This window comes from Phaethon lepturus, unplaced genomic scaffold, assembly GCF_000687285.1.
Source record: "Phaethon lepturus isolate BGI_N335 unplaced genomic scaffold, ASM68728v1 scaffold20340, whole genome shotgun sequence".
Taxonomy (NCBI): Eukaryota; Metazoa; Chordata; class Aves; order Phaethontiformes; family Phaethontidae; genus Phaethon; species Phaethon lepturus.
The window spans coordinates 49,304-59,075 of record NW_010510061.1 but is presented as its reverse complement, the minus strand read 5'-3'; the positions used below and the strand labels follow the sequence as shown (position 1 = coordinate 59,075).

The 9,772-nt window shown below is 37.1% G+C and overlaps 1 protein-coding gene across 1 annotated transcript in view; it reads left to right on the top strand.

Annotated features, from left to right (window-relative positions):
• Positions 1-2,068: 2,068 nt before the first annotated feature.
• PKP4 (plakophilin 4) overlaps positions 2,069-9,772 on the top strand; it is a gene marked incomplete at its 3' end in the record, with an annotated part of 54,827 nt that continues 47,123 nt past the window's right edge. The window contains exon 1 of the mRNA XM_010295868.1: positions 2,069-2,197. Within this exon, the coding sequence (XP_010294170.1) occupies positions 2,069-2,197 (129 nt within the window). The remainder of the gene's footprint in view (positions 2,198-9,772) is intronic.

Sequence of the window (9,772 nt, the reverse complement as noted above, 5' to 3'; positions counted from 1 at the left end):
TGCTGTGGTTGTGGTGGGAGAGGAAGGAACACATGCTCTGGAGTTAAATTTCCTTGGACTAGGGGAAGGCCAGCCTGTGTCGCAGTGTTGCCATGTTTGTGGTTCGTTCTTCTTGGAAGGTGAGGTGAGGGAAGAAGGGAAAGGAGTTGCTCTGTGTGGCTAAACTAGTGTGATCAGACTTCCCTCTGCAATACCGATGCCAGAAACCTGGCCACACATTATTTGTGCCATTTCTCTTTCCTTGTTCCAGAAGATAAATGCAATGTGGACCTAAGGTGAGAACTTTAACTATAAGGGCTATAAGGGCTGCTTATAGAAACTCTTTTCAGTTTACTGGACAGCCTTCCTGTATGACTTGTGCGGTCGCTGAGGGGAGGAGAGTCCCTTCTCCAGAAAGTAACCGAGCCCGCGTGAGGCTTTTCCTCTAACGAGCTTTTGGACGCAGCTTTTCTTTTTCCATTTGCAGTAGTTGAAGCAGATGGGTGACCAGGTTCCTGTACTGTATGTTACCCCCATGACTACTCCACTGCCTCTCATCACTCATCTCACTGGAGTTTCTCTGAAGCTGTTCGATCCCCTCAGTGGCTGATGTGAAACTGCACATTAACCGTGTTACCAGCTCTTTTAGCAGCCTAGTGTGGTTAATAAAGACCTGCTCATGCACTTGAAGTAGCTTGTAAGCCTGAACAGAAGTCATCCCTCTCATGGTGCTGGTGCACATGGTGCTGTACACAAAGCAGAATGGAAGAACTTTTTCTTACATCATCTCTCTCCTGGTTTCCACTCACCTTTTGAGCCCAAGGCTGCCTGTAGTAGCGTAGAAGTCCTGACAACATAGTGCTTTGCCTGTACTTGGCCTCTCTGTTTAGGCACAAGTGCAGAAAATGTCCCAAGAGGGCAAGCCATCCCTTAGGGTGATTGCAGAAGAGATCCATTTAGGATCAACTCAACTACTCTTCCTTTACAGCACAACCACTGATCTTATAGATTATGTCCTGTGTCTTTTTAGGATAGTGTGTGCCTGGCTTTATGCTGATTCAGCATTTAAAAGGCAGGTGGTGGTGAAGGGATGGTCATGGTTTCAAACAAGTCCGGACCAAGAGAGGTCTTACAGGTCCGTTCCTGGCCTTGGAGCCTGTTTGCAGTGTAAGCTGCTCCTTGCTCTTTGTGAAATGAAGGGAAGGAAGCTGCTGTTCATATTTGTCTGCTCTAGGAATATTGAGTTTGTTCTGAAACGCTAAAATGAAATATTTGCTACTTTAACGTTAGATTTCATGAGCTTTATTTTCTTTTTTCCTGAAGGAAATTGAGGGGCAGTACATGTGCAGAAGCTACAGCAATACCACCTGCTTGCTATTTTCAAAGTATTTTACACACTTCATAACTATTTCTGAAATATTAGTTAATAGAGACTTCTGTAGTTAAATGGATTGCCTCTTTTACATGTACTGGAATTGTTAATGTGCTGCTTCTGCACTAGTGAAGCTTGGGATTCTTGAACGGTAATCCTGTTGGTCCTTTCCACACTATCCGTAGCCCAGGGCAATTGGTTTAACTTTAGTGTTTTAATTTCCTCTTTTGCAAAAAGAACACTAGAAGCATTATTCCCATTAACTTTTTATTACCATAATTAGTCTCCTCCATGGTTTGTTCCTAACAGCAAAGCACTCTGCTGTTATCTGTCATTCTTTTATGCTAAAAACTGCACATGGCAAACTTTTACTCGTCCTGGATGTTCTTGATGTTTAACACTAGTATTTTTCATGCATCTTGGACTTTGCTACTTTTAGTAACTACCGCAAAATAGTATCTTAAAAACAATCTTCAAGTGTCATGCTGTCTGGCCCTCACATTCTGTGTGTAATTCTGATTTCAATTTGTGAAGGTGAAGCATGGTAAGAGCAACATATGTTGATATTAATAATACGAAGTTCTCTGTTAACTCGGTTAAGTTTGGAAAAGTTTTAGAAAAAAGACAAGAGAATTTATAATCCTGAAAACTTGAATTTTCTAAAACATCACTGGCTCAAAATGTAAACTATTTTAAAATATTGTTATTACAGGCAAAATGCCAGCCCCTGAGCAGACCCCAATGGTGGAGGAGGGGCTGCCGCAGACAACACAGGAAGCTTCCACAGGCCCGGGCATGGAATCAGAGACTACTGCCACTACCATTTTAGCTTCTGTAAAGGAACAGGTATATGCCTTTCTTTCAGCAGTTCCGAAATTCAGTATGTGTTCTGGAGTTAACCCTTGCCTTTTATTGCATTGCTGGAAAAAAAAATTCATTGTTTCTAAAAGGTGTTGCCTAGTGTTGGTATAGTATATTTTGTGTGTCAGAATGTTAGAATCTGAATATGAAGGGTTCATTTAATTGCATTGAACAGAAGTATCATTGTGGTATTCTGTATCCCTTGGAAAGTATGCACTGTTGTCGTAATCAGACTTGAAATGCAGGTTTATTGGTTAAAAAAGAAAAGCTAATGCAGAATTGATGCAACTTTGCAGAATGTACAAAAAGGACTGGTTGTCAAAGTTGTGTACAGTATTACAGAAATTTGCACATAAGGGTTTTGGTATGATTAATTTTATTTTGTTAAAGAATGGATTTTAAACGGAGTTTGTTTTCACTTATCAATACCAAGGTAGTATATTTTAAATCTGTAACACATTTACAGACATGTATCTTGGTGGTAGTCTATAGGGAAAATAAAATTGTGCTTGAAATCAAGTTCAGCCTTAATTTGGAAGTATCATTCAAGAGGAAAAAAAATTTACAGTTTTACAAAGAAACATTCTAACTGAAGTTTGTTTTGTTTTGTTTAAAAAAAACCACAGAAGTAATAGTTTGGTTTTCATTGTCAGAACTAGAAATAATGATCATCTTTGCTTAATACATAAATTGTAACATCTGAATTTCAGAATAAATCTGCTTTGCTGTCTTTGTTTCAGAACGCCTTTTAAAATAAATCTGTACTCATTTCAAGATACGAACTCAAACTGCAAACACTTGATGTATTAGTACTCATATGTTGTCCAATATTAATATTATTTTTTAAAAGGTGAGAATTAGATTATATGGTCTTGATATCAGCATATTTTGTACCACAGAACCTTCAGTCATAAATGAAAATTTTCTGCAGGATGATAAAATTTGGAAATTGTTTTCATGCCTAAATTAATAGTTTCAAAAGTTTTTTTTAAGATGGTGATAGCAACCCTAATAATTTCTCAGGGATATTGAAATTAGTATTAAATCTTTCAATGCGAAGGTTACTAGTGCTGGTGGCTATCGAGATTTGAGTAATTGTAGTCATCTGAGTTATAGTGATCTTGAGTCACCTCTCATCATGAGACAGTGGTTTGCCCTGTGCCATCTTAGCTTATCACACATGTCAATTAGAACTCATTTGCTTAAAGTACATTTGTGGTGATTTTAAGTTGGTTCATTTTATGTTGCAGTTCACAAAGAACATGCTCGTAACGGTGGCTTGGCTGATGAGCAGCATTGCAATAAATGACAGTGCTGTAATTGCCAGGGATCACCAGCCAATGTTACTGCTCAATGATGACTGTCCAGAACTGCTTTTGTGCAATTTTGATGCGATAATGATTGTTTAAACTGAACATAGAATTATGACAGCATTGTCTATATTGTGTTCACACATGATAAATATACAGTAAAAAGGCTTTAGTTAACATCCCCTTTCCTAACCAAGAAATGTTTTTATCTTTTTTTTCAGTTGTTCTTTAAAAAAAAAAAAAAAAAGATAATGAGATATTTCCTCATTTGAAAAAGGAGGTTAAAACCTTTTCCCCTTTCCATTCATAAAAACACTATTAAATATGTGGACTATTAAGTAACTCAATTCTGATGAAAGGAAAAAATTAAATTAAAATTGTGTTTAATAGTTAGTGAAACGCAAACTTCAGAATTGTAGCGTAACTTTAAAATGTATAGACACATTAGAATGAATACAAGGGGGAGGAAGATGTAAATTGTACTTAACTCTTGAAAATGATAATGTGAAAGAATCAAGAGCTGAATTGTTGCGTTCTGGTATTTCTTCTGTTGATAATAATTATGGACACTGACATATCCAACACCCTTCCTGTATGGCTGAAAGCCCAGAACAGAATATTTTCCAGTGCAGTTATTTACTTTATGAAGCTTGAACAGTAACTCCTATGCTGTTTGCTGTGGCCTAACTTTCTTTTATACAGGAATCTCTCTTTATTTGCAGTAGGTTTGCTGTATTTGTAAAAGTCACCACACCTTAACTTCATTACTTCAGAAACACTTACTACAGTGGAAAGACAATTCAGAAAAGCCTTTATTAATACTTGTCAAATTGTGCAAGATTTTAACTTAATAAAAACTTTTAAAATTACTGCAGTAGTTTGGAAATAGGTAGATACATTTATTGAATGACTTTGTTAAGCTTTCTACCACAGTGGCATAGATACGATTATATAAAAGTTGCACTAATTAGTCTATGAACTCTACAAGCCACTTTAAATAAACTCTCCATTTGTTTGGTTTTCCTATGACCCCAAATCAGTTTAAAGCAACTTTTTTACCAAACTAGAGTGTGTCCCGTGAACTCTGAACAGTCTCTCATTGAGACAAAGTTGTTAGCCAGCTGTGCAAATTTCCCATGATTATGTTTTAGGAAAGAAACAGTTCAATTCACTTTTAGTGTTATAAAATAGTATGTGCAGAACTAGTGTAATCTGTGAAGAAATTCAGATTGCTGCAGCTTTGTAGTACCACGAATTTTGTTTTAATGTGAATAACACATCCCTACTGCCAAAACAACCACGGGCTTTGATTGCAGTGGGGGGGATAGTTCTTTTACCAGGTTAAGTTATTCTGTTTGCGGATACACTGGTGGATATGCTTTTGGATGAAAATCAAGGGAAGGACTGACTCTTAATAGCTAAAGTTGCATCTCTACTAGAGGAATTCCTGTTTGAATGCAGGGAAATCCTAAAGGTAACTGTAATGAAGCTGGCACATATTTTGGCCTTTTCTTTTTTTTTTCTTTGAGTAGATTTGATGATGGGTTGTGGGATGTTTTTTTGTTTGGAGAGGGGGTGGTTTTCTGTGGGTTTGTTTTGGAGTTGTTGGGTGGTGGGTTTTTTTCCAAAACATGTATTTAACTTCTGAAATGTTACAAAGTTTCCATGCTATAATGAATAGAAGCGTCTTAGGAAATGCTGAAACAAGTTTTAAGTAAAACTAAAGCATTAAAACATCCATGTCTATATTTCTGAATCCTGGAGAGTATTTGTATAAAAGTTTAGTTGAGTTCTGTAGGGAGTCTGTTATGCATATTAAAAGTAAATTGAGTATTTTCATACTAAAATAACAATTTGTTAAAGATTGTAGGGGCGACATCATAGCAGTAACTTGGCTGGGGGTGGAGTGGGGAAGGCAGGGGCAGCTAGTTGCCAAGTACTCCAGATAAGTTTGTGGAATCACTGCTACTTTACACATGCAAGCTGTATGCTGCTGAATTTGGAATGAATTGCTGCTGAACTGGAAAGATTAAATGGGATCATTTGGAGTTGTGAATTTCCTGCTTAATATGTTAGTGTTCCTTCTCAGTGGTTGGGCTGAGAGAAAAGCTCTCAAAGGAAAAACTACCCATCGATCCAGTTTTCAAAAGTAACATGAATATGCTTTTTTTAAATTTCTTTGCTAAGAGAGAAGCACTTGCAGCAGTGGCAGATGTGGAGGTTTTTTTATACTTTCGTTGTTATTTAGACGTGAAAAACCGCTAGACCAAAGATGGACAACTTTCCACCTTTTCTTTTGTAAATAGGTGGCAATAGAGTAAAAATGACTGGGTATGCTTTCGGATGAATAAGCATAAATCTCTGGGGGTTTTCTGAAGTGTTTTCCTATAAGTAAAAGTTTCGCTTTTGTTCAACACTTCAGCAAAACCTTTTCTGTTTGTATAACTGTATTGAACCATATCATAGACTTAGAAAGTGTGCACTTTACTTTTCTGCCTTCTTTATTGTAAGTACAAAATTCTTTATATAGTTCTTGATATGTTTTTAATAGGGTTTGCGAGGGCAAGGGGGAGGGCAAAATCTAAGTATTTCAGATGGAAATGGAGGAAAGAATGCATTCTCCATACAGCAAAGAGTTTATTATGGCATGTTTAAAAACATCTTTACTAGAATGACACTATTTTGATCCTAAGTTTAGGATATTTCTTTACCAATTCAGATATGTAATGCTTTATATCAAGTACTCTGTGATCTGACAGTGTAGGCATGTCGCTTCAACAAGATACCTAAAAAAAAGACTGACTTAATGCACATTCAGTAATTGGGCAGAAACATTCAACAATCCTACTTTGAAATTCTGATTTGCATGCATCTAGTGATCAGTTAGGTGGATAAATGTGTATCAGTGCTGAAATGAAGGCAGTACTTTTTATTGAATGGACTTCTGAGCTTTGCAAGAGTGAAACAAAAATGTTTGTCCACATTTTTTGAATGACTGAAAGAACTGTGTTTTTTCCAACTCTCCTAATATTGTGTTCCATTGCATAGGTCATTCCTCCCTATTTAATCCCAGAACTTTGAAGTTTACTGTTTCTGATGTTTTGGTTTGTCGAGCATTTCAAGTTTTGGTAGGTCAAGTCTGAGAAGTCCACTTCCCAAGGCTCTTATTCTAGGACAGAATACATGCCACTCCTGTCTCAGATTAAAGGACTAACTCATTTCTGTAATCAAAATTCTGTGTACTCCTTTATTCATATGAAGGTCTAGAAATTAATTTTTCTTTCTAGTATGTACTGCTAGGCTTCTGAGGAGAAACTCCCCTTCAAAAAGAGCCTGCCTAGAACTGTGAGTACCCCTGAAATATATTGGAATATTTATACCTTTTGTAACACTTCTATGTTTAGATTACCAGCCTATCTACTCAACAGCAACTGAACTCTAATCACCAGCTGGCAGAACAGTGTATGTACCTTCAGCACCAATTGAAGAAGCCCTAGCACTGTAACTAACGGTTTCCAAAGAGGATGCTGCTTGAATGTAGTCAGTGAATACCCCAAGTGGCGTTCTCCTTTCTACCATTGACTAAGAGAAAGCTTTCTATGAATTGCTTAAATTTTAATCCCTCATCAGCTAGAGCAGCACTAAACTGTTTTACCAGACTAGTGAACAATGCAGGCATAAAAGTATTAAGGGCTTTAATGGTCTAGTGCAGTTGAATACAGAGTAAGTGTGATCAGCCAGTAATTGTAGCTGTGTCATTTCACATCCTGTAATCTGTGATTCTTTTTACCCTGTCCAATTTTTTGTGTTTTGTCTTCTATTTTGGAAGATACTGAGATGCTGAAAGCATGCAAATGCATTTGTGTGCATGAGTAAACTTTATGTAAAACGTTACGATTGATATAATATGCTTAGTTAAAAGTACAGGGGTTTTTTTCCTCAATAGATTCTGGTAGAGAATTTAAATATTAGGTCACTACAGTGATATTCACTAGTCACAACAGGTTATTCACAACATGGTATTAATGTTGGAAAAATATGGTATTCAATGTGTTTTTAAGTAGTCAGTTGCTTGATCTAGCTATGAATTACAACAAGTGGAAACATGTAGAACTCTGCATAGATCAGTGCAGGTTAATGTGAAGAAGGTATAAATGAACTTAATTGTGTTTGTCCTCCTCTTTGCATATTTGTATCGTAAAAATGTCCAAAATGTAATTGCCTTTTCTGTAGCAGCATTTGAACTTTCATAGGAATGGGAGTTGTGTGGCTCTGCAATGTATGTTGCAGTTGAATGAGAAATGCAAGGTAAAGGTACTCCTCTCAAATGTAGGCTATGCTTTCTTAGATCATCAACTCGAACTACTGGCAGATGCTGACTTGAATTGTTCAACAGGCAACATTTTTATGATTAAGAAAACATTTCATAGTTCAGCTTACAATTACCTTCTTAGTATTTCACAAATAGTGCCATTTGGCAATTGAAGCAACTTAGCATATCCCAGTTGTTACTACAACTTGAAATAACATCCCACCCTAGCCCTGTTGTCTACCACAGCAACCATTGAGAACTAGTAGAAACCAAGAAGCTGCAAGAGATGCATCTCTCTGTCAGTGGCATCATCTCTCTGATGTCCCAACTTGCCCAATCTTGGTCTGACTAGCCAGGCATGTACCATTCAAAAAGAGTTCGTTGGTTGTCTTCACTGCTTGTGCCACTGCTGATGATTCTTGTATAGTTGTCACCAGAAAACGTTCAGTTAACCAGTTGGACCACCATTTGTTTAAAGTTTTAAGTTATCTGTGGTTTGCCAGAGGTTTTCAAATTACAACAGGGCAGGAAGAAAGTAATTTTTATTTTTCAACATTGTGAATGTAGACTCCTCTTTCTTATCCTCATCATACCGAGGGAGAAAAGTTTGTTAACAAAATGAAAATGTTGGATCTCTGCAACTTGGTATCGTAATGGGATGCAGATAGAAAGCACAGAATTGTCTCTAAATCTTCTTTTATTATGCAAAGCCTGCAACAGGAGAATGACAGTCTTCCATGGTCAGCCATACAAATTACATGCCCATTACTTAACTTTTTCAAATATTTGCTGTTAATAGCCCAGCATAGTATGTTGGCAATTGTTTTCACTTGCCAGGGAGCTGCAAGCCTCTCAGAGGTACTCAGCTTTCAAATGAAAAGTGTTTTGTTTTCAGCATTGGTATAACTTGTGTCATCTGTATCTTGTGGCAGTGGAGGCCTTGAAATGTCTTCTTGAGTGAGATCTCAACGTTGTTGCAGATGAATTACCACTTGGCATGCAGAGCTTGCCAAGTAAGAGCTGCTGTTGGACACCTGGGGTATATGCTACAACGTTGACACCCCGTGCAGAGTTTGTCCCTCTTCCAGAAGCTTCAGCCTCCAAAAGGAAATTACACAGGTCTAAAATTTGAAAATTTGATGGGTTTTGGTTTTCACACATGGAAGCTTGTCTGCCTGCAGTCTAAATGATTGCCTTTCCAAAGCAAGTTGCTTTCTTCTCCTTCTTGGGCCATATATATGCTTCTTGTTCCTTAAATGTAATTGTTTTTAAAGCTGACTTTTTTTGTTACTTCATGTTAAGAAATATGGTCTGTGGTTTTGCAGTGGAATTTAGGTTATGAATAGAAAAACTGGTTTTATAAGGTGATTAAGTAGTTACTGCTAAACAGGTGAATAGAATTATAGGTCTTCCTCCCCCCCCCGTATATTGGATAATTCTGAAATAAAGTATCTCTGGTCAAGGCATTGTAGTGTGTATGTTTCAGACTTGGTTGGTTCTTTTGCTGCAGTATGGCAGCATATTCTGTAATCGATATCTATAATTTTAGCATGTTCTTGCCACATAGATGTTATTCTGCAAATGAAATCAAGCTTATTAATTGTTTTATTTGACTCCTGTTATGTCATTTTGTCACAAGCCAGTACTATAAAAATCAGTTCATTGTGATTTTTGCCTAGGATAGCAGCTTCTCTTGTGTTGCTAGCAGCCAGCATTGTATGGGAGCATCTTGTTCGAGGAGCATGCTCTCCCACTGCTTTCAGAGAAGCTGGCTAGAGAAACAAATCCAAACAGATTCCTGCAATAAATAGTACTGTCTCATAGATAAATGCTGTGGTGGTAGGTATCCATTCAGACTGGTATAAAATACCATTATAAGGAAGCATAAACTATGATCAATGCACTTAGAATTGATTAGGACTTAGTTTTCTATAAGAA